Here is a 24,282-nt window from a genome sequence, read left to right on the forward strand (position 1 = left end):
CCGGGGTATACGCATGCGTCAGTTGGAAGTGTAGCAGGCCCGCCGTCAGTCATATACCACTAACGCTATGACATCAACGCTGGCTAAGGCCCTTCGTTGTTTTCCCCTGTATTTGCTCGTGCGTGCTTACATTCGGTTAATGCGAACTTTCGTCATACTAATGGGCTATGTGGAATATACTGTCACGTCACACTGCGACTCGTATACCTTCATTCACCTTTATTGTCAATACAGGCTCAGGTTTGCAGTAAGTGTGACTACCGCACACCTTCTGCTCATGAATCGTAGAATTGGGCTAATCTCAACATGTCGTCTTCGGCGAGGCATGTGACTTAGAGCACGCGCAGCACCTTCGTTATTCATTTCTTGCTAATGTGTCGTGTCGTGGTGCGTAGGCCGTCCGCGACCAGCGGGTGGGCGGAGGCGGCAGGCGCGTGCCGGCCATGGCCGCCGACCGCCGCCTGTCGCTGGTGGCCGCCGAGCCGCTCAATCCCGGAGACTCGCTGGGACCCGTGCCACCACTGGGCCTCGCAGGCGTGGACCCGCTCGCGGCGCTTGCCTGGCGCTGCCTCGACGAACCACCTGCGCCGGCCAATGCCGCCGTCAAGGTATGTATATTTATTTTCACCAGGGAAATGGTATACGGGGAAATTAGTGTATTTCTTGCTGCGCAGTGAATATTTTACAGCGCAAACAAAGAGCTGGACCAAAATGTTCACTCGTACTCGCCGCTTTTAAATCGTCCGCTTTCCTTTTTCTCTGATGCCACTCGGCAGTAATAGTAGTAATGGTCGAAGGATAGGAAAGAGGCCTATTTCTGCATCCCGTAGGGGAGCGTTGTTGGGGGAGGAGAAAGGAGAGTGAAAGATGAGTACCCGCATCAACTAGCTGGTCATTAAATGACTGGATCCCAAGAGAAGACAAACGCGCGAGCGGGAGACAGAAAGTTACGTGGGCAGATGAGATTGAACGTGGCAGCAGCAAGCACAGGACCGGGTTGGTTGGCGGAACATGGGAGAGGCCTCCGCCCTGCAATGGGCGTAGTAAGGCTGCTGCTGCTGATGATGGTGATCGAGCGCTTGACTGGGGCCCCTCCCTCGCTATTAGAAAAACCTGCGGGGGCCCGACGGCACTGGGATTCGAACCCAGTACCTCCTGTATTGGAGGCGGATGCTCTAAGCACTCCACCACCGCTGCGGTAAACCGCTCTGCACTAACTGTCCTAAGATTTGATCCTCCGGAGAGAGACGCGTGCCGGCCTCATCCCCGCATTCTGTTTTGTACGTATATTGGTTCAAAGTCAGTCCACGAAAATGTACTTATATAGAAATGTGAAATTGACGAGGTTAGCGATGCGGGCTTGTTGGTCTGTCATGGTTCTTGGATCTGGGCGTCAGCGCTAGTGTGTGTCTTTCTTCCCTTCGTCCTTGTATTCTCGCGCCCACATCCAAGAAATGTGAACTCGACAAGTGATAAACGAAATCATGTCCCTATTGCAAAAACCAGCGCCGTTCCAGTACCCCTTGTGGGATAGCAGTATGTTTTTTTTGGCACTGGATCGTACTAGGAACACTGGCCCATGCTCGGATGTACTGGGACTTCGGTGAACGCACTGGGAAAGAGTTGGGTCGCACTGGTAGGAGCAATGGCGTTGCCGCGGTGACGCTGGCGCTCACTGCGAAGCGCTGGAGACGCTGGAAGTTTCACTGGAGTGCGCTGGCGCATACTGGAGCCCGCACTATATACTTCTGATAGTGCCGCGCGTTGCTTTCAGTATTGCGCGAGGCGGAATGTTGCGGTATCATTGAATAGTTTGATTCGATGGTACCGATAGATGCTATCCTAACATATCCCAACATGTGTCACAAATTCTAGCTTGGCAGAGAAAGAGGATGAGATGCGCACTATTTTCATGGTATACGTGATATGCGAAATCGCTGTCATTTTTAATGTTTCCCTGTCGAATGTGGAGAAAAATATGTTAATGAGCCAAAGCAGCCAACGTTGATCATTTTGCTTTCTAGGACGCCTCTCTTTTATTCATGCAGTGTCAATAACGTCGTTAATTCTTGCGGAGCACGTAACAACAATGAATACACGCCTGCCCCGCACATATATCAGTTTTGCATCCCTGATGTGTTGCTGTAATGATTCCATATTGCAGTGTTTATAAGTCTGAAGGCGTCGGTCTGAACAGACACAGCAAACAGTTACATCGCCGCGCAGTTGGCGAGAAATGAGCTCTGGCTTCACGACCTCTCCCAACGGAGGCCAGAAAAACAGCTGTCGTTTGATATCGCCACACCGGAAACGCATCTCGGGCAATGCCTGCATTCCACTTGCTTCAGCTATAGACTTAAGCTAACGGTTAGAAAGGTTCCGAAGCTAAAATGCAGAAACTTCAACCATCGCAACACACCTGCGCCGAGATCGGCTCTACCCAGTGCGACTCCTAGCGAGCGTTAGGCCTAGCGTACCGGCCGAGTCCGCCTATATGCTATCGGCAGTGACGTAGGCAGACATTTTTTTCGGGGGGAGGGGGGGGGACACCTCCTTGATCCGACATTGGGTCCGGGCAGATAAGTGGGCTCGAATGTAATTTTGTGCTGTGTATCCCATGGAAAAAAAATGTCGGGGGGGGGGGGCACGGGCCCGGTGTGCCCCCCCCCCCTGGCTACGCCACTTGCTACCGGCGCTTCTTGATTTAAGTATACGCAATCATGACGTACAAGAATGACCGTGCAGTACGGTTTTGACATCGGTTAACGCAAATGCACCTTGTGTGTGTGTGTGTGTGTGTGTGTGTGTGTGTGTGTGTGTGTGTGTGTGTGTGTGTGTGTGTGTGTGTGTGTGTGTGTGTGTGTGTGTGTGTGTGTGTGTGTGTGTGTGTGTGTGTGTGTGTGCGTGCGTGTGTGTGTGTGTGTGTGTGTGCGTGCGTGCGTGTGTGTGTGGGGGGGGGGGGGATGAAGTGCGACTCGACCGCACTTTACTGCATAATGATAATGTGTCGAATTATGCGATCTAACTGGCAGGCGTGTTATAATATAGTCCGCTGCTCCCTTCTTGTCGACATTAGAAACCGTGCTCGCGTCGTTACACGAATACATTGGAGTCAATTCAGTTACTCTCTCAGCTTGGCATGGAATGACAGAAAGTTGAGCTAGTTGAGTAGACACTAGATGTGTAGACACTAGAGAGTAGACGCTAGAGAAGTTGAGTAGACACTAGACAGAAGTCGGGGCAACACAAATGGCGTTTGTGTTTTCCTGACTTCTCTCTTGTGTCCATGTTTGCATGCCTACCGTCATTTTGACCTGGCATGACTCTTTTTCCCAAAGAGAGAGCGGCATTTATGAAAGTACACATCAGCACTGTTACGTGCAAAGTTTGGCAAAGGCTTGTTGCTGAGGTGATAACACCAGAGCACAGAGAAGGAGAGTTAAAAATGTGCAATATTTAAAGCTGCTACTACAAGCGTATATGACTAATGTGGTGACTGCCCGATTGTAGAGAGCATGCGGCGGATGGACTGACTGCCAGACGAGACGTCCGTGCGGCGTAGTTGTTTATTGTTTGTCTGCCGAGCTGCGGCGGCACACGAGCGCGGGAAGTAAAAAGAGAAGAAAAGCGTACGCGGGAGATTCTTTTGCGCATACACAAAAAACGCAGTGTAAGAAATAACGCAAAAGCACGGCATCTTTACGGCATAGAGTTTATGCCACGTGCGGTTGCGGAGGCGTCAGAATCTATACACAACTTGGGCATGCAAGTTTCGACGCTCGTGACAAAGTAACTGATGGTGCTTCCGATGCTCTTGCCCATGGTAACACTACATACAGGGTCGCAACTCACCTTAATCTGTCGTCATTTACTAATCAAAATATCGAAATCAAAGCAAATGCTCAATAATGAAGAACGCGCGCAATTTTTTTTGAACACACACACAAGGTGACCGGACCCATCGATCTTCATACCCAACACAGTGAGTACGATTGTTGTAGAAGGTAACCAATCTAAAGAATATAATGATACTAAGGCAGATGATCCAGAGCCTCACCCCAATTGGAAGCAAACGTCGAAACGACGTGAGGCTCGAGTTCCTGCTCCAATTTTGTTGTTACCGCCGCTGCTCGGGATTTTTTATTGCGCCGCGTCAACTACAAAGGCCGCAAAACAACAAAGCACTCAGAGTATCCGCCTATACACCCGAACGGACATCGTGTCAAACAAGAAAACAAAAAAAAACACAATAAAAGAAAAGCGAAATCGAAGAAGGCGGTGAACTCACCTTTATCACAGCTGCAGAGCAGCCGGTTTGTGTATCGCGAACCAGGCCACAACGCAGGTCCCTTTTTATTCGGCTGTTTTCTCGGTGTTATTTTGTTTGTCATCGCTAATAAGTACTCATTCACTCTCCTCTTCGCAGCCCCCCCCCTCCTCCAATTTATTGATTCACATTTGTTCGTAAGGCGCCTTATCGAAGTTCGCACAAAATACCCGTCGTCCTTCTATCAAGCGGCCCAGTACAAAGCAGGCATTAGCGGGAAAAGAGACGTAGCAAGAAAAAAAAATTAACGAATGAAACTGAAAGCAGTACACATTATGAACGCGTGGCGGCACGAGGCAGCCAAGTGCTCCCGCTTCAAACGACGTCCCGAGTCACCCACGCGCGCTAAGCGCTTCAACAAAAAGAGAGAGAGAAAAAAAAGCAAACTACAAAAGAGGCGGCTCCGCAGTTCGGAGGCTAATTAAACGACGAGCTGTTTAGCGACATATGTAAACAAACAAGGCCCTCTGTCAAGGGACCGGTAATTAAGAGGTTTTTTCTTCTCTCCCCCTCTCCCCTCTCGTTCTTCTTTCACTCCTTCTCTCCCTCTCTGTCATCGCTATTGCCACCGCTTCCTCATTGTTTCACGTGTATAAGCTTTACCCGAAGGGAACTCGCCAGGAGCGTCGATTTCAGTCGATCAAGGCTCACTCTGCGCCGCTTCTTTTTTCTGTCGTTCCCCTCTCTCTTCATTGTGCACACGCCCATCACCACTTTGTCTTCTCGCCAGTCACGGCTGCGCCGCTATATACTTACGCACGAAGATGAACGGGCTATCTATCTGCGCTCCTCTTGTTGGGGAGTCTCTCTTGCTTTGCAATGCAGGTCCGCAGCGTTACCTCGAGCATATTCCGTGTGCTTAGTCCGAGCGAAAACAAGACCATACGGGCTTCAGCATTGATCGCTGTTTATAAAAGCGGCGCGTCTTCTTCGTACCGCGGCGTTGTTCATTTAACTTCGTTTTTTTTTTTTTTCGAAACGAGATATACGCCACGGTCCCATCGACCTGCGTGCGTTCCATTCACGTCGAATCTCCCGTGCTCAGCGATGCCTCGCTCATTTTTCTTTTTTCCCCGGTAAACTCCCAGCGTCGTATCTGTGCACAATTATCGACGTAAGGAGAGCCGACTGCAAAAGAGTCCTCCGTAAGAGGGCCATCGGTCACGCTGCGCGCTGACAGCCTGCGCCGATCCGTTTTATTCCGAAGATCACCGATGCCGAGGCTGCGAACGTATCTGTTTTCCTTTCTGTCGGTCGCATTGTTTTATCATATTGTTTGCTTTGATCGTTCGAAAGCGCGCAGAGACCTAAGCGATTCCGTGGTGGCGGAGGGAACTGTATACACTTTGTTGTACTTATTCCGAACAGGCGAGCAGCGATAGAAGGGAGCCCCGTTCTATATTACCGGCGTATAGGTTCGACCTTTACGCTTGCGATATAATCGAAACATTAAACGACCCGCGAGAAATATCCCAGCGCACGCTAGTCTTCACAGTCATTTGAACCGTGAATAAAAGGTCCGTGCACCAAATCGATAGGATGCGTGCTTTCTCGATTTCTTTATATACGCTATGACTCTCGCATATATATATATATATATATATATATATATATATATATATATATATATATATATATATATATATATATATATATATATATATATATATATATATGTCTGTGTGTGTGTGTGTGTGTGTGTGGTGTGTGTGTGTGTGTGTGTGTGTGTGTGTGTGTGTGTGTGTGTGTGTGTGTGTGTGTGTGTGTGTGTGTGTGCAGAAAAAATCCGGCAGATCCCACGCACTGTGGGAATTGATAAGCAGTCAGCGACGAGGAGCTGCTGATGTCCCGCTTTGAGCCAAGTCTTACGAGGTGGATCGACGTCTTTGTGTAATTTGAGTAGTAGTGTGCATATCGGGGCCTCATCAGGCATGTCGACTACACTGGCGTCTAAAGGTCAGCTCATTGTCTGACGTAACGTTGGCGCTGACGCATAATAAGAATAATTGCTGGGATTTCACGTGCCGAAATCACGATAAAGGCACGCTGTAGTGGGTAACTCGCGACCACCTGGGGTTCTTTGCCGAGAGTTTAAGTATTACACGAGTGCTCTTTTCATCTCGCCCCCATCGAAAGGCTGCAGACAGGCACGACTGAAGTAGAGATGAAACGCGTCGGCCAGCTCCGTCGGGCGTAGAAGCATAACGGTAATGAAGGGGTGCCGGTCGGGAGGCTGCATCGCTCAGGCCGCACCTGCGAACTTTGATCAACAGGGGCGCCGTCGCGCGCGTTGTCTCGACTCCTTGTACGCGCTGCGTTCTCACCGCTCTCTTCGCGCCATAGATGGCAAAATTGCTCCTAAAAAGTAATTAAACTACTTTACTAATTATATGTGGCTGAAAGTAATAACATTACATGACTATTACTTTTGAAAAGTATTAAGAAAAGTTATTCAAGCAACGTTATTTAAGACTTCGAGTCCGGATTCTACGCGGCTTTTCTGCGGGCCTGCCTCGTTCCCACGCTTGAGGTTTGGCACTCAGATTAACTTGCCTTTGTTACTTTTATTTCCTTCTTTGGGGAATTCTTATGCCGTAAGGGAAGCGTACATGCTATGTTTTAGTCAAATGTAAATGGGAAAGTAATGAGTAATTTTCTTAAAATTACTCCCTTGAGGTAATTGATTACTATATCATAAGCCCACAAAATTAATTCACTACATTACACATTACAGCAAAAAGTAATTCAATTACTGTAATTCCATTACTGTAATTTCATTACTGCCAGGTCTGCCGCGTTCAAGCGACAGAGGGCAATGAAAACCGTTTCGCGCCCAGGAGAGGCCGTATTCACTTATTATGCCAGCATTTTGTAGAGTTAGGCTACGTCGAATCCTGGCTGCTAGCCTTTCTTCGTATAACGTTCAAACTTGTTGCTACCGCATTCATTGTTTCGCCCTTGCGGCTAAACTCATTTTTTTTAGGTTTGTTTTCTTAAACGGTGCGTCTGATTTTAACCGGTGGCTGCACGGACGCGGTCGCACGTACGCGATTTTTTCCCCAAACCATAGCCATAAGCTGCAACTAGTGTTCCGAGAATTCACTATCCCTACACCTTTTCTCTTTATTTCGCAAACGCGCAGGCGGTGTCGGCCTGGCGCGGCCGTCCGTCGGAGTGCCCGGAGACGGACGACGAGCAGCGGCGGCAGCACGAGGAAGAAGAAGAGGAGCGCCTGCGCTGGCTGTCCCAGCTACCGGCCGCTCGCCACCCTCAGGAGCAGAACCTCGAGGTGACGCTGGCGTCGCAGCAACTGCAGCTGCGCGTGTGCCGACCCGTGCAAAGGGGAGAGCCGCTGCTCGCCTGGTTCTCCCGCGAGCTGGCCGACTTGCTCAGGCTGCCCGCCGCACCCCGGAACACCGCAAACGCCCACGGTGCGTGGCACAGCGTCGCCGAGCCATAATTATTGCTCATTACTCGAGGCACGAGCGCCCAGTGGCCCTCTTGTCTCTCTTCCAAGCACTCTCCATGGAGCACTTCAGGTTTTGCGAGTGTTCAGAAAAAAAAATCTTCTAAAAAATGAAAGGGGTACGAAATCGATGGTTCTAGTTAAGGTTAGGGTTATATTGGATATGATATCAGAGTATAAGTTTACTTAAGGGCCAATTCACTGGATAATTAGCGAATATTAATTGATTGAGTTCGTTGAACGAGCAGCTTGGATCGTTGCGGCACCTGGCGGAGCAGATCTCAACCATGCGCTTCTTTCAACGTGGCCTCTGAGATCCGCTTCGGCAGTGCAACGAAACACGACGGAATACACCAGGGCACACGAACGCCGACGTGCGCGTGCTACTATATACCAGACGCCTAAGTGAAGGACTAGGCTCACCTCCAAGTTATTATTATTATTATTATTATTATTATTATTATTATTATTATTAGCAGTAGTAGTAGTAGTAGTAGTAGTAGTAGTAGTAGTAGTAGTAGTAGTATAATTATTGTTTGATATGGAAACATTCCCGCATACAGAGGAAAAAGAGTAAAAGAATGCGAAGCAGTCAGCAAAGAGCTCACTATGGCTCATTGTTTGACTCTGAGCTAAGTACAATGAGGTGTATCCACGCCTTTGAGTACATGGAGCAGCTGTGTGCGTGGCGCAGGCTTACCGGGCGCGTCGACTACACTGCTGCGACTAAAGGGTAATTTGCAGTAAGCGGTAACGTCGGCACTTGCGCTAGAGCGCAGACGTCATTGCAAACCGTTTTTTAGATGCGAAGTATCTTAAGGCCGAGCTCAATCCGGTGGTGGTGGTGTGCGGCGTGACCACCCTTACTGCGCATGCGCATACCCTCTCCACACACCTCCTCTCCACTCACCCTCTCCCCTTCACCTCTCCACCTTCCCTCTCCCCTCCCCCTTTCCACTCTTCCTCTGAAACGCGGGCTAGACACGCCGAAATTCTCTCCTGCGCAACGCCGCGATGAGCACGAGCGCATGCGCGTCCCCTCCCCTTCTCTCTCCTCTCCTACGCTGCCCCCCTCTCGCCCGCCTGTCGACCGCGTTCCCCGCTCGCCCTGTGAGAATTAACGGCCAGGCTAGATGGAAGATACGACGCGCGTAGCGTCCCTCTTTGCGTTCCACGACGCGAGGTCGGTAGCATGCCCAACGAACGCCAACGGAACGCGATCGTGCAAGTGCTCCGGCTTCGCATCGCCTCATGGTCCCCTTTAGCGTGAGATGGTGTAATTTTTTTTCTTTACAACCTTAGAAATCTTCGTTGAGAAGCCTAACAGTAGTTTTGAAGACCTAGGTAAGTGCAGACAGCACACGCAGTTATCCTGAAACGTCAAAGAAATGTCTAGACATTGTTACGGAACTCGAATGTTATGTCTCAAGTCCTTTCTCACCAAGTAATGTGTGCACAAAGTAAGCGTCAGCTCTAACGCGCAGGTAATACGTGCCTGATAGAGGTAGGTTATCTATGTTCCAGTAGCCACTGTGCACGTGTTTGCGCGCCTTACCTTACTTTATGATTGATCGAGGAGGCGCATTTACGTGAAGAAATAGTCACACTCGCCGTTCTAAATCAAGCCACAAGATTTACATAAGCAAGCATAGCACACCGCGCTATCAGGCATTGCTTACTGCAATGGTTTGCCTTTACAGGCACGTCCTTGTGTTCAGCTAGCGAAATGTCGACAGCGCCTTTTCGGGGCTTTCAGGGAACACCGAAAAATGCAGCGTAAGAAGTCTATAGAAGAATTACTTAGTGTCATCATGCACACTTGAAAACGCGTGTTCTTTAATCGTTGTCGTATAATTTCTTTGACGTCAGACGCATATCTCTTGATGTAGACATGCAACGCACACAGTTCTTTACATTTGTGTCCAGCTGAAATGCTTCATAAAGACCAAAAGCCGAATTCACCTTTCGAATGTGAACAAACAAAACTAAAGATGGGACGGTGATATAACGAGAGACAGGGTGTGTTCTCTCACCGTCCCGTCTAGAGCGCTGCCTGTTCCCGTCCGAATGATGCACCATCCAGCCCACATAAATGCACTCCAGCTTTCCATTCCTAAGTATTCGTTGCAGTTTGTTAGCTCGCTTTGATAATGATATGTCCGGTATCAAGATTTGCTGATATTTATTATCTTACGAACAATTCTTGCGTAAGGCAATTTTGTTATTAAAGGCAGAAGAGATTATTTTTGGTGGGTCTATAAATTTCATTCCATGTCTGCAATGACACAGTAAAACAGCCGGTGCAAACCGATTTTTAGGCCAGACCAGACCCGTTGACATATGCAGGCACGCATCTTTCAGTGTGGTTGGGCCGGATGGAGTCAACGTAGACGCCAAAGTCACATTGTACTGAAAAAAAAAAGGAACGCATTATGAGAACAAAGAAAACGCGACAGAAAGCAAAGTGCATCGTCCTTCCTCTTCCGTTCTTTAGACTCGACTGGGTAATTTTAGACTTCGGCAAGGCAATGCAACTTACTTTTTGTCGAATTCATATAAACGCAAGGAAGTGGACATTTGATCATGTTTGTGTAATATACGCACGAGCAAGCTCATACCTCGTCCTAACCTCGTCATAACAGCTCATACGTATACCACCGCGCTTTTACAGGTGGCGAGAAGCCGTACCGGTGTCCCCTCTGCAGTGACTCGTTCGCAAACCCGTACCCGGTGGTTTCGCACCTCATGTACCGCTGCCCCGCGAGGCACCATGCCGCGTCGGTCGAGGTGGCGCCTCCGCCACCTCCGCCCACGGTCCCACGGCGGACAAGTGAGGGCGCGCCAGAGCCGGTCTCCAGCGTGGATGCCAAACCACGGACGCCGTTGACCACCACTTCGCTGCCGGCCGCAAGGAAGGTCAAGGGCTTCGACATTGCCTCACTCACCGACTGCTGCAGCGGTGGAGGAACAGAAAGCAAGCACCAGGCGACCAGCGCAAAAGACGCCAAGTTGACGCTGGACAGGTATGTGTGCCATCCCTGCTCGTTCGTGGGCCTCTCCACCCTGCCGCGAGAAGAAGAGATGCGGCAGTGGGTAGTGGCCGCGAAGAAACTCGCATATCACCGACCACTAACGTCAAGGTGTCTCCTCCGCACGCAGCTACTGCTGCTGCGCCTTAAATCGAATGACGTTAATATTATTGACGGTCAAATGCGGACACATCTGCCTTTTCTATGCGCAGTCGGTGTAGAACTTATAGCGTAGCGTAGAGATATGTCGGCTGCCATGATTAAATCATCCAACCGTGCACATACTGATAGCGTGTACGTTCGCCAGGGCTATCCCTTTTTATTGGGGCAAGCATCCTGAAAAGAAACGTTTAAAGAATGCTTTATTTAGGAACCGCCATAGTAGCTTAGCAGGCAATGTGGCGCGCTGCTAACCTCGAGGGCGCGGGTTCGATACCCGGCCGCGGCGACCGCATTTCTGTGGCAGCGAAACGCAAGAACACCCGTGAACTTTGATTTAGCTGCATGTCTCCAGGTGGTCGAAATTAATCCGTAGTCCCACATTATGGCCTGCCTGATTACATCGAGGTTTCGAAATGTAGAATCCCAGTGATTATTGTTCTTTTTTTCTTTAGGATACATTCCCGTTACAAGTGACTGGGTTTCAAATATGACGACTTAATTAATAATAATATCTGGGGTTTAACGTCCCAAAACCACGATATGATTATGAGAGACGCCGTAGTGGAGGGCTCCGGAAATTTCGACCACCTGGGGTTCTTTAACGTGCACCTAAATCTAAGTACACGGGCCTCAAACATTTTCGCCTCCATCGAAAATGCAGCCGCCGCGGCCGGGATTCGATCCCGCGACCTTCGGGTCAGCAGTCGAGCGCCATAACCACTAGACCACCGCGGCGGGGCTATGACGACTTAATCATAGTGCACTACCTTATACTCCTTTATAGAAGACCGCTTCAAGTGGCATCTGTAAAACATGAAACCACAATACCATTTGCAAGCCCCTCCCGCAAGGTCAGTCTGCACAGGCTGAACGAAATGAAGCTGGTCAGGCGGCAACAAACGCTTCTTTGCAGATAACTTCTGAAAACCGGCTAATTGCATTACTTCATAAGCGTGGTAAGTTGGGCCAGTTGGTAATGGTTCATTACGGAACAGAGCAAAAGAGGACAAAACACCAAAAATGAGAAAAACTTAATGAAAACCAGCAGGTAAAGAAGCCAGAGAAGGTATACGGTATGTTTGTTGTACTGTTTCAAGTGTTCTGTAACAATTGTGATAGGGATGTGAAGAAAGTAAAGTGGACGAAAAGACTAAGCCGTCATGGCTAAGAGCGGCGCTAACACTCCCAAGGTTTGCATGCACATAAATACCCGATAAGTGGACGGCGGGACGACCGCCGCTCTAGCTCAGTTGGTAAGAGTATCGGGTCGCGTAATACGAAGTTCGCAAGGTTCGGTTCAGTTGCATTTTCGTCCACTTTACTTTCTTCACATCTATATCACAATTGTTATTGCACTTGAAACAGCGCAATTAACATCCCCTATACCTTCCTTCATATACCTTCATTATCTCCGGGTTTTCATTAAGGTTGTCTCAAACAAAGAAGCGAGCCCTCAAGAATTTCTTTCCTTCATTCAAAGGTGAGAAAGGTACACAAAGAAGCGCTACTTCGCACCACATAAGTGCTTACGCCGCCTATTAGGTATTCGAGCAACAAAAAGAGAAGTACTAACGGCAACACAAACCTAACTGTAAATGTCGTTTCCTCATGGACAGGTTGACAACGTCTCGAGGGGAAGCCACTACGGCGTCGCCACAGGCGCATTCGCCGGCGGAGGCATCCGATTACGGTGCGGCGGCTTGCGTTCCCGACGACCTGTCTTTCAAGCGGCCTTCCAAGAAGCGCGCCAGGGCGGACGACGACGCTGCTGCAACGGCGCCGCCTTCGAGCGCCTTCAAGAAGGTCGACAAAACTGACAGGTAAGTGGTCACGGCCTGCGAAGCACTTTAGACGCTCCTTGGCCTTGAGGAGACAGTTTGCGAAAAGGCACAGATACCTTAGAGATTACACAGATGAGTGTGCAAAATATCCCGCAGATTCAGCTCGTTACGACATAGCTGGGTCGTTATTCACAGAAGGAGCTTACACTAGAACTCTTGTGAAGAACAAATTCCAATCAATAGATATCAGGCACATTATTAGCGAAGGCAACTCGCCAATCGCAAAGAGAACATAAGAAACGGTTTTTTTACGTTGTTTCCCTGTTTCTTCCCATTTTCGTTTTTTACACGCTGCTGTGTAGAACGATTTAGGGATCCCTATCGGAATCTGCTGTCCAAGCCACTCAAAAACGTTGCACCTCATCAGGTTTGGCCCTTCCACATTCCCTGATCTGACTGTACTCAATGACGCGCAGGTCTCCGCCCGGATTGTCCCCTGTGGCCGGCGGCTTCCCGTTCGCCTTTCCGTACGGCCTGCCGCCATCCAGCCCCCTTTGCGCCCAGTTCCCGTTGCTGCCTGTGTTCGGGCCGCTCCTGGACCCCAAGGTAGAAGACGACTTCGAGAAGAGCGCTTCCGCCGCCGGCAACAACTCGTCGGCGGCCGCAGCAGCCGCCGCCGCCGCTGCCGCCGCCGCACGGCGCTTTCTCCCTGCCGCCGCCGCAGCAGCAGCCGCGGCAGCCGCAGCAGCTCAGTACCCGGCTGCCGCTGTGCTGCCCTACCTCCCGCCATCGCTGGCGGCGCTGTCTCTTCCGTCTCAGAACTGGTGCGCCAAGTGCCAGACGAGCTTCCGCATGACCAGCGACCTGGTTTATCACATGCGCTCGCACCACAAGCGAGAACCGGACCCGGCCAAGAAACGGCGAGAGGACAAGCTGCGCTGCCACATTTGCCACGAGAGCTTCCGCGAGCGGCATCATCTCACCCGGCATATGACGTCTCACCAGTGACGTGGCGATGAAGTGTGTCCCGCTGATGTCACTGCACCGACGGTCGCCATGGAGTTGGCCATCGTGCCAGCGTTGGTTTCATCGAGAAGTATCTCGAAGGTCGTACAAGAAGGGAACGCGGCTGGCCCTGCGTCGTGCACGACGTAGTTTCGTTGTTGGCAGCTCGCAACGTCGTCATCGTCGCGCGGGCGTCAGCGCCAAACACCATCGGTTGCACGACTCTTTATTGACGGGGAACTTCGGACTGAGAGGCTCTGCCATGGCTGATGCGCAAGCCGTTATCTCTTTTCTTTTTATTTTGACAAGTTCCGAGGTTGTCAACTGGAAGATGGCTGTCGACGTCTGTCCATGGCTTGAAAGAAAGTGAAAGAAAGTGTACGTTTAGGAAGCCGCAGTCATCAGAGCGCGCCTTTTCTGTCACCGTTACCTGCGCGTATCTTTAACCGAACGCCTGCGTGGCTCCTCACCAGAGAAAGGTTTGAGCCGTCTGGTGGCTTGTTCCTATTGGTATTTGTGGTGTTGCCCCTGGGGACGCGCATCTTGTAAGCGCCCAAAAAAGCCCTGGTTTTGTTGTTTCCTATGAACTCTCAAGAGAACTCCTGACTCTCTGTGCGAGATGTGGCCAAGTCTAGTCATCTCATCGTTGTCTTGTGTGTTATTTTTGTGGTGCGAAAGATGAATATGAATTGATTGTCGGTGACATGGGCCGTGACCTTGGCGAATCAACTTGTGTTTCGGCGGATCCGCCAAGCGAGTTGAACGGTTGGCCAATGAGCATAACAGAGATGGCACTGAAGGTTTGCTTTTATGTAATTTACGCCGTGGTGTTAAGAAAGACATGGTGTGAAAATCTGTGAAGTCTCATATGTACAATTAACTTAAGGCGACCTTTCTTGGAAGAACGTGATGAATATGTGTTTATGTTATTTAACGCACTACATAACGGCGAATACCACAGTTTGTCCGTTTTCTTTTTTTTTTTTTTTGGTTAGGGAAGCTACCAGTAATGAAAGGGCCTGCAGATAATACTTTAGAGGCGTGTCAACCGATAGCGCTTCCAGGCATAATAGATAGACGTTCAAGAGCAAAACTATAGGATGTTCTTCAATTTATTTCGCACATACGGTGCAATTTGTTACCAACTGAGAGGTTGTCGAAACAGTAACAATTTCAGAGCGTTTCTCCAAACACAAGTGCACAAGGAGGACGTAACCCATTATTATTATTATTATTATTATTATTATTATTATTATTATTATTATTATTATTATTATTATTATTATTATTATTATTATTATTATTATATTCGTCAAGCCACAGAAAAATTACGAAAAATAATTTTTCTTCCGTGAATCAGCATCGTTCAGATATGTTTTTTTCCCTTAAAGCCTATCGACTTTCAGCTATAATTCTTTGTTTTTTTCGAACATGTGGTCATCGAGCAGCTTAACCACGCAAGGCGGAAACTGTCACCGGTATATGCGCTGCGATGGACGTCAAAAAAAATGATATTTCTTACATATGCAGGTACCTAGACGTGCGCTTATAAATGCCACACTCGTCACACTTTTCGCAATTGCTTTTAAGATTGTGCGTAATTAAACCAGTGATATTTAGAAGGAAAAGCTCCACAGTTTGTTTGTTTGTTTTTTACCCCGGGCAAGAATTTCTAATTTCTTCGTTAATTTCGTTACATGCGTACTAAAATCGTTACGCCAACTTTAATATGATGGGGCTTTTTCGTGTCCCGCATCGACTTTGCAGGTGGCAATGAACACCACATTGGTGTTGTCGGGTCATTTTTAAATAAGAAGAGGTCTTTACAAGATATCTGTAAAAGCCTATTGCGGTGCGCTGGTTCAGATCTACATACCTGAGAACTTGGTCTCGAAACAGCTGTCGGTAACTTCGTGCCCCGACAAAAAATGCAAAGCCGTTGCTGTTTTGCCTTCCTCACTGCTTTTTTTTTTTTCTTTTGTGCACTGAAATGCTTCACGTGAAATGTCGTGCAATCTAATCTTTTTTGTTAGGAAGGGTTAATGCATACTTCGCACGTATGAAAAACGCAACTTTATATGGGTATTGGTTATTTTTGTTTTTCACATTCAGTGTGACATCAATTTCCTCACCTACTTTCGTTACAAAGCTACTACGTATTTGAGTTGTCTAGTTATTTTGTTGTGAACAAACCACAATTGTGCGGAGCCGCCTTGCATAAGCATCTTCTACAAAGCATGTGCCATGCACTATCGTCAGTGATTTAAGAAAAAGATAACTTTTACGATACGTATCACGTTTCAGAGCTACAGACACCGAAACTTTTCTGACATTGTTTCTAATGTGGAAAAAAAGGTTACCGGCATAGAGTTTCATACGAAGCTCTGTGGTTGCCGGACCGTGTTGTCAATATAGGTTGCTCTGTTTCTCGAGCCAAGGTTTTTGCTCCTTGATTCCGAGTGTGCACTATCTCATTGTAAGGGCGCTATCTCCCAAAGCACGATGTCTTGCTCCTGATAACACTGAACGAAGAATAAAAAAATAATAAACTATAAGGGTCATCTTCAGTATACGAAGGAGCATCGCGCACCAGTCATGTTCCCGAAGGGCCACCGCAAACACGCTGAGAACGTTCGCTCGTCAAAGTGTCGTTTCCGCCTGCTTTGGTATCAGAGTCTTACCATCGCTTTTAGACACTTCCTGTGGGAACTTCCGCAGTCTCCTCACTTCTTTCTTTTCTTTTCTTTACCCAGGACTTGACTCTTAATCGGATAAAGTGCAAGCTATAGGCCATGAAAGTGGGGGGGAAAAGGGTCAATTTTTTGGCTACATGTAGCACTTTACGCAGCACATAATTAAGAAACTAAACAATTAGCGAGGCACACGAGCGCGCAGTGGATGTCGACGCAGCGTTTAACGCATATGGGCATCCATAAATAGAGTTAATCCAAAATGTGCCATCACCTAATTCGGCGAAAGAAATCTGTAGTGGATGCTAGTTATCGGGATAGAAGGGGTGAATGAACTCCAGTTAGGGGGTTGATGCTGCCGGCTTTATTTATAAAGCCTCAAGGCCAGGTGCGTCAACATGAGAAAAAGAAGTGGACGATGCTTGGCAATTATTAACAGAAGTCCACTCGCGTAATTCTACCATCGGCGAACGTATTACGTGGCAGTCGGAAATTCTAACTGTAGAGCAATGAAAAGAAGAAAAGGCGGGCGAGCGTTTCTGCATTCTCATCGGTGACACGAATCGACCTACACGTTTACGAGAGGCGAGGCCCGCCGCTACGTTATGAACTGAAAGGCAAACGTTGCACGTTAAGTGGGGCGAACAGTGCCTGCTTGAGACTGAACACGAGACGATATAATACTACTTATTGGAGTATAATATCGCATTGGCCACCAGAGGTCGGTTCAGGTAATATATGCGAGCAATCCAGCAGGTTCAGTGCCAAAACCACACAAAAAAAAGTGCAAGTGTTTCGGAGAGCGTTGCAATATCTTGTACACATCACACCTTCATGTATACATATAAGAAGATATATAGATATTGTGTTTCGACGTTTCACGTGCACAAACTCGGTGTCAGACTTGTGTACGGCGACGACCATGTCACGGTTTTGAAGGAATAAATATCTCTGTTGTTGGAATACAAGCTGGCCTGCTTTAGTAGATCACTGTCTTACTTTGTTTGTTTTTTTCACACTACAGCACATCAGTTCTACGCTTTTTGCCTTCAGTGTGGATGAACCAAACATCACTAGATATTCACCAGACAGCAGCAATTACGTTTCAGCGGGAGACCATATAGGGCCGTATTCTGAGTTGGAGATAGGGCCGTAATATTTCAATGTGCGCTGATAAGCTGGTAGTGGACATGCACTCTAGCAGTCATTCCATTCATTGGTCATGCGAGTATTCACATCTCGCAAAGCGATAGCGTTGCCGGAAGTGATCGTCTCAGAATGCTACCCATGGTCACCGCACGGCCCGCTTCAGGTCTCCGAGTAACCGAGATTGGCCCAGATAAGGGGTGCATGGTTACGGGTTTACATGCTAGACCAATAAGCACAGGAGTGCGCACGATGCACCTAGAGTGGAGGGGGGGGGGGGGGAATGTTTCATCACAGGGCCACCCCCTCCTTTGGTTGAGTCCAAAAGACAACATGCTTCAGAATTAATTGTTGGGGTTTTACGTCCCAAAACCACGATTTGATTATGAGAGCCGCCGTAGTGGAGGGCCCCAGAAATTTTGACCATCTGGTGTTCTTTAACGTGCACCTAAATCTAAGTACACGGGCCTCAAGCATTTTCGCCTCCATCGAAAATGCGGGCGCCGCGGCCGGCATTCGATCCCGCGACCTTCGGGTCAGCAGTCGAGCACCATAACCACTAGACCACCGTGGCGGATACATGCTTCAGAATGGATTTCAAAAAAAAAAGTGAAAATGAAGCTTTGACGTGCTTCTTACAATAGCCTGCCTTTGGTCCCTGGCTCTCAGGGAGTAAAGATGGGACGTAAATAGTTCTTGGAATGCAATATAAGGGGCCTCCGGCCGCCATTATTGTCAAAATTCTGCGTGGCCATAACCGTGCTCTTTAAAGAATAACCGGACAGGTCCGACTCAGTAAATGTAAGCGGCAGATTTTGCGCCCCCTCCCTTGGGTGAATAGCAGGGCGGGAGGGGGGGAGGGGGAGGCGGTCACACTCCGCGAGCTCGTCTGTGGAAGGTCTCGCCTGCCCCTCCGCGCTGCATACCTTAGCAGCCCTAATTAGGGGCAGCATTTTAGTCCAGGCATGTAGCGTAATGCTGTAATGAACCTTGCACAAGCAAGTTTGAAATTTTGGCAATGACTTATTTTACGTACAGAGATGGTCAAAAGCTTCAAAGTCACGCTGCCATAGAATTACATGAGCTAATGGCCTGGAAACTTTTCACCCCCCCCCCCTGTACCTCACTCTCAATGCACAGTTAGTCCGGCTTGACTTCCACCTACCCCCTACTCCCGTGCAAATGGGGCGCCTACGCGTCTGGCAATGTTACACTAGTAGTTCACGCATCTTGCGATGCTTTGTTGCAATGTGTCGCGATATCATCGCCAAATTTTAATGTAGGTGACCTATAAAACGCAAAAAAATGCCCCCACCTCCCCGAAGGGAATCGTGAGGAAATGCGAATGCATTTCTTGCGCCGAGAGTACACGGCGTAGTAATTTTAATGGCGAAAGCTGGACACATCGACGCGCTCAAGTGTCTCCCTTTTGGGCGTCTCTTTCAATGAACGCTTCCTATGTGCGTTCGTAATCACCTCAGGGATGTTGCCACCGCCTTCAATGCAGCACAAACGCGTTTAGAACGTGCTGTTTTCAGGCTGTGCCAAGGCAGCACAAACGCTACAAACGCGTTTCAAACGCACTGCATTGAGGCGGTGGCGCAGGGAGGAGAGAGAGCGAACGGCGAGAGAAGGAGCGGCGAAGCACTGCACTTATCCTCTCCTACACTCTCTCCACACACGCGGAAGCTCCGCCGAGCTCCCGCGATGCGAGCGCCCTCACACGCCAGAGCGCGCTTCTCTTCTCCACTCACTCTCCGCTACTCCGCCCGCACCACCTGCTCCGGTTGCTAGGGGCGAGGATAAACGCGCGCGCCCGCAGCTGTTGCTATGGGAGAGGGAGTGAGAGCGGAGAGGCGCGCGGACAACGCCGGACGCCTGACATAGCCCGACTAAGAAATGCATTCGCATTTTAAAAAAAAGATAGCTGCTACGGTATACTTAGGAAAGGCGCTCCTTGGCTTGGATAAAGCCCGATAAAAGTTAAGTGAGCGTTTACTTTCAGCAACCCTCTCCGAGTGCTTTCGTAAATCTACGAGAGTATCAGGGATACTGTGGTGGGTTATTCTCCTTTAGTATCACCACTGGATAGAGCGGCGCTGCTATCGCTGTGACATAGTAAACGACATCACGTGACTCACCCTTGCCTCCGCCAGCGCAGCTCGCTTGCTTTCATCCCCAAGTCCGAAACTTAGTGTACTGCTATTAGGGCATGGTTCACTGTTCGGTGCCGTTGGTCCAGACGTATTTGACCTAGCCCTTTGTGAATGAATCACGCTAAAAAGTAGCAGCAGCGAGATAATTGGCTGATTAAACTGAGAATGGGGAAGAAGCCCAGCGTTCATTAGCGGGTGTGTAGCAAACATTTTTTGCGAATATGTTGTGTACGGAGTCATAGCTAAAATATCTAGTGCACACGACGTTGATTTCCCGGTTCTGTACGTATTTGAATGTTCCAACGTCTATTCGCGACAGTCTGGAAAATACGGTGCCTTGTTCCCGGAGCAGCGCCATAGTAGAACATTCCTGTTCGGCCCCTTGGATGGTTAAAAAAAAACACACTATGCGGACTCCACTTCTCGACCTTTGATCACGGCCTCGACTTCGGGGGCAGCAAAGCTTACATCAGCTGTTTGCAGACTCGTGCACTGTCCGTCCTTTTGTTGTAGCATCCGTGATGGGCTGAACTGCTGGTCAACGAAATCAGTAAGAAACGATATGGTGATCGTATAACTAAGAGTCGATCGGCAGCAGAACTTGTAGCGGCCTCGCTTCATATGGCATCGGTCAAAGTATACATCTTGCGCTGAGATGCATGCGCGCGCATGGCGGAAGCGTGGATTGGGGAGAAAAATATATAAGCGATTGAATTTTCACGTATTAAAATGAACCGGTGATAAATTGAATTATCGGCCTGCGATAATTACGGCGGATGTGGCAAGCCGAACTCGCCGCGACTAATGCTGCGAACACTGCTGTTATTGCAGCAAAAGTACATCTGACCACATCTATAAAAGGTCATGCGAACTTGGTAGCCAAAGCATCGTATGCACCATCCGTCTAATTAAGCACTCAAAGCTAGGACGAAGCTTTGCCGCGAAATCATACACGGCTTTCAACGCGAATGCACCTAGCATGAACACTTGACAGAGTTTTAACAGTGAAAGCCGTTCACAAGCAACAGACAATCATTATATATACATTGTCACGACTAAAAGCCGGCAGGTTGACAGAGGACAACGAAGTGAGGAGCACGAGCAGCAACCACCGTTTGTTCTCTGAGGAAGACGACGTTGAAGCGTCTGCGCATTTGATCTGTCAATACAGACCTGGGTTTTACTTGTCGCACCGTGGTCCTGTGTATTGGTCTTTCCGCGCCGCGACAATATATATATATATATATATATATATATATATATATATATATATATATATATATATATATATATATATATATATATATATATATATATATATATATATACCAGGAAAAAAGTGTACGCTTAAACGGAAACAATATAATATTATCCCTCCATCAGCTTTTATCGTAGCGGCTAGATTTCGGAGACAAATGGTATGATGATGCGAGAATCCTCTATACCGTCTCTAAGAAATTCCCCGGACTTTAATCATCTACGCACGCCCTGGAAAAGTACATCATCTCATACTGAAAGACTTGAAGTTATAATTACTAGGATACGCTGTCGTATACCATCATTGAAATTTTATTTGTACAGAGCTGGTTTGGCACCCTCTCCGCTTTGCTCTTATTGTCGGGAAGATGAAGCAATACAACACTTTCCGATTTCTTGTCGAAGGTTTTCCGCATTAAGAAAACGATCTCTTGAAACACCGTTACGCATCATTGGATTAGATATACAAGCCCTTCCATCTTACTATCCTTCGCTGCAGTGACAAATATAAACAAACCTTGGCTCGACAGTCGTCTTAACTATAAGCGTGGGCCAGTGCGTCGGGCGAATTTTTTCAGCTATAGTCCTTCGTTCTGAGTGGCATCCCTGTAAAGCGTGCTTTGCCCGCACAACATCAAAGTCGTACAGGCAAAACACGCTTTACAGTGATGCCACTCGGAACAAAGACCTACAGTTGAAAAAATTCGCCGGACGCACTGACCCAAACTTGTAGTTCAGATGACTGCCGAGCCAAGACTTCTTTAAACCCAAAGTATCGAGGCGCCTCAGTTTCAACGGACACTATTCCTTGAAACGTTGGGCGGCTGTTCAGGATTTACTAATCCTCGAAGCGTTGTATGTTGGTTTTAAACAGATCTTGGCGCGAGAGTACTCTTTTACTGTGAACTATTTTACCCAGCCAGACAAACTTGTGTGGGAAGATGTTGATCTTTCAGATGGTCCCAACGATTGTTGTATTCAACTCCCTGCGCGACAGGGCACAAGTGGTGGTCAAAGGTGTCGGTAGACCATTATTGTGAAGCCAGGCATGTTTCATTCAGAAATGAAGCACACCGAATCACCTGATAATACGCGCTAGAACAAAGTAACTGACGAAATGCGAGCAATAAGCAACAACTATTGCATTTAAGAGGCGCTGACAAAACCTCACACGTTTTCCTCGGTATGTACAGGGTGTTTTTTTTTTTTAGACACTGATGATACAGACTTTTTTTGTGAAAATCTGGCCCCAGTCGGGCCCCTGTCGTCTTCGCAAACGAACTCTACGCAGAGGTGGAAAAACTTTGCCACGCCTAATGTTACATTCAAATGAGTAATTAACAAACATTCGTTATTTAACTTTTTTAATTATTACATTTAGGGCCGTTGTTTATATGGAAGAGCTGTAGGATGTGACAATTTATGACATGCCAATTTAACAAAAGATTGCGATAAGTACACGCAATTTGAGATAATAATCACCGAAATCGAAAGCCCCCATCTAGGCGAAACCGAAACTGAGCGCATCGGGCACGCAGGAAATTCGTCATTCCTGTCAAGTCTGACCGGAAGCTGATGTGACAATTGTTGAAGAAAAGCGCGTCGCAGCAGAACATGGTTAGGAAAACGGGCAAGCCGTCTCAAATGCCCAATTGCACCACTTGTTCTTTGCGTTTGGTGTGTAGTGCTTATCCGTTTCTTTGTTATACTCGAAAGAAGTGCGAAGAACTCGTTCGCTTGTCTGCGAGAAGTCGTGCCGCAGTGGATGCCGCCTAGTTTTAGGCTGTACAGTGAAGGAAAAAGCGGAAATCGCTGTTTTCTTTGGTACAGCGCGAAAGAAACAGATTATTCTGCCAGCCTTCTCAGTTCCGAATCGAATCGCTGTTCGGCAAAGTCTTCGGCACTTATGGTCCACAAAAAGCGTCTTCATCCAGATCGTCAGCACCAATGCTCCCACCCATCCGTCACTGATGCTTCTGGCGTCGACAGTGTTCGAACCTGCCCAGCCACGGTGGTCTAGTGGTTCTGGCGCTCGACTGCTGACCCGAAGGTCGCGGGATCGAATCCCGGCCGCGGCGGCTGCATTTTCGATGGAGGCGAAAATGTTTGAGGCCCGTGTACTTAAATTTAGGTGCACGTTAAAGAACCCCAGGTGGTCGAAATTTCTGGAGCCCTCCACTAAGGCGTCCCTCATAATCATATCGTGGTTTTGGGACATTAAGCCCCAGATGTATACAGTGTTCGAACATCTGCGCAATACCTCTCGTTCGTTCATCCTGCATCGATCCCTTGAATGAACCATACTGCTTTGAATATGCCATATTGCTTTTTAGCGCAAAAAACGACACCACAAGAAGAGAAAGAAGACAGAACACAGCGCGTGCGGTGTTGTTTTTTTGCGCTAAAAAAGCAATATGCATTCTCACCAACTAGCCCGCCAACGCATTCTAATGAACCTGCCAATCATTCGCACATGACGCAATGAAGACTTTCTTTTCAAATGCATTTCTATGCCGACTTAACGAGAAAACTGTCCTTCCGTCTGTCCCACTGTCACATAAGATAATAACCGCTATAAAGGAATAAACCTATAACACAAAGCTAATTTTCTTGGCCGTGTTGGGGTTTAAACCCATGCATCCACGCCCGAAATGCCAGTGTTAACCTCTGGGCTCCACACCCACTCTCACAGAATGCGAATATATTTCAACCATATGAATTCGTTGTGCCGGCGACACACAGGCACACACACACACAAAAGTAAACGGAGAGAACTCGCTATGAAGGCTTTCTTGAAAAGGGTTGAAATATATGTATTGGCCAAAGCATTTCGACATTCTCAGACGATACAGGCAACTTCCTATATTTGAAAAATATGGGAAGCAGCATCACACAACTTGCTGGAAGACTGCGAGCTGCGAAGAAAGAACAGGAGCTATATATATATGTATAAAGAGAGGGAGAAGCGGCTACGCGTACGAGAAAGCAATTATTTTGTGCCTAACGCTTCGGCCGTGGCACGGCCTTCGTCAGAGAATGAAAAAATCACAGTTTCGCCGCAAGGGCGAAGCAATGAATGCGATAGCAAGAAACTAATGCTATACGAAGTGAGGCTCGCCAATGGATACTCAAAGTTTGAACAGCGCTCCTGTTACAAAGGCGGCCGAAACAGCGAAGGAAACTAGCGTGCTTCAAGTGTCGAGCTGTGACACTTTATAGTTCGCGCTCATCTTCTGTTTGTTCGTTTAGCGGCGTCGTTTAGC

At 48.1% G+C, this 24,282-nt stretch overlaps 1 protein-coding gene across 1 annotated transcript; it reads left to right on the forward strand.

The window, feature by feature from the left end:
* Positions 1-399: 399 nt before the first annotated feature.
* On the forward strand, positions 400-14,930 carry LOC119390701 (PR domain zinc finger protein 8). The gene is made up of 5 exons (XM_037658416.2): positions 400-608; positions 7,470-7,758; positions 10,465-10,816; positions 12,601-12,804; positions 13,242-14,930. The coding sequence occupies exons 1-5, from the start codon at positions 444-446 to the stop codon at positions 13,771-13,773; spliced, it is 1,542 nt and encodes a 513-aa protein (XP_037514344.2). The 5' UTR covers positions 400-443; the 3' UTR covers positions 13,774-14,930.
* Positions 14,931-24,282: the final 9,352 nt, after the last annotated feature.

Source organism: Rhipicephalus sanguineus, chromosome 1 (assembly GCF_013339695.2).
Source record: "Rhipicephalus sanguineus isolate Rsan-2018 chromosome 1, BIME_Rsan_1.4, whole genome shotgun sequence".
Lineage (NCBI taxonomy): Eukaryota > Metazoa > Arthropoda > Arachnida > Ixodida > Ixodidae > Rhipicephalus > Rhipicephalus sanguineus.

Bases quoted from the DNA above. Each gene is read 5' to 3' on its own strand.
- LOC119390701 (XM_037658416.2), top strand. From the start codon at position 444: ATGGCCGCCGACCGCCGCCTGTCGCTGGTGGCCGCCGAGCCGCTCAAT. The intron at 7,759-10,464 runs GTGCGTGGCACA...GCGCTTTTACAG, and splicing joins GAACACCGCAAACGCCCACG to GTGGCGAGAAGCCGTACCGG. The intron at 12,805-13,241 runs GTAAGTGGTCAC...AATGACGCGCAG, and splicing joins AAGGTCGACAAAACTGACAG to GTCTCCGCCCGGATTGTCCC.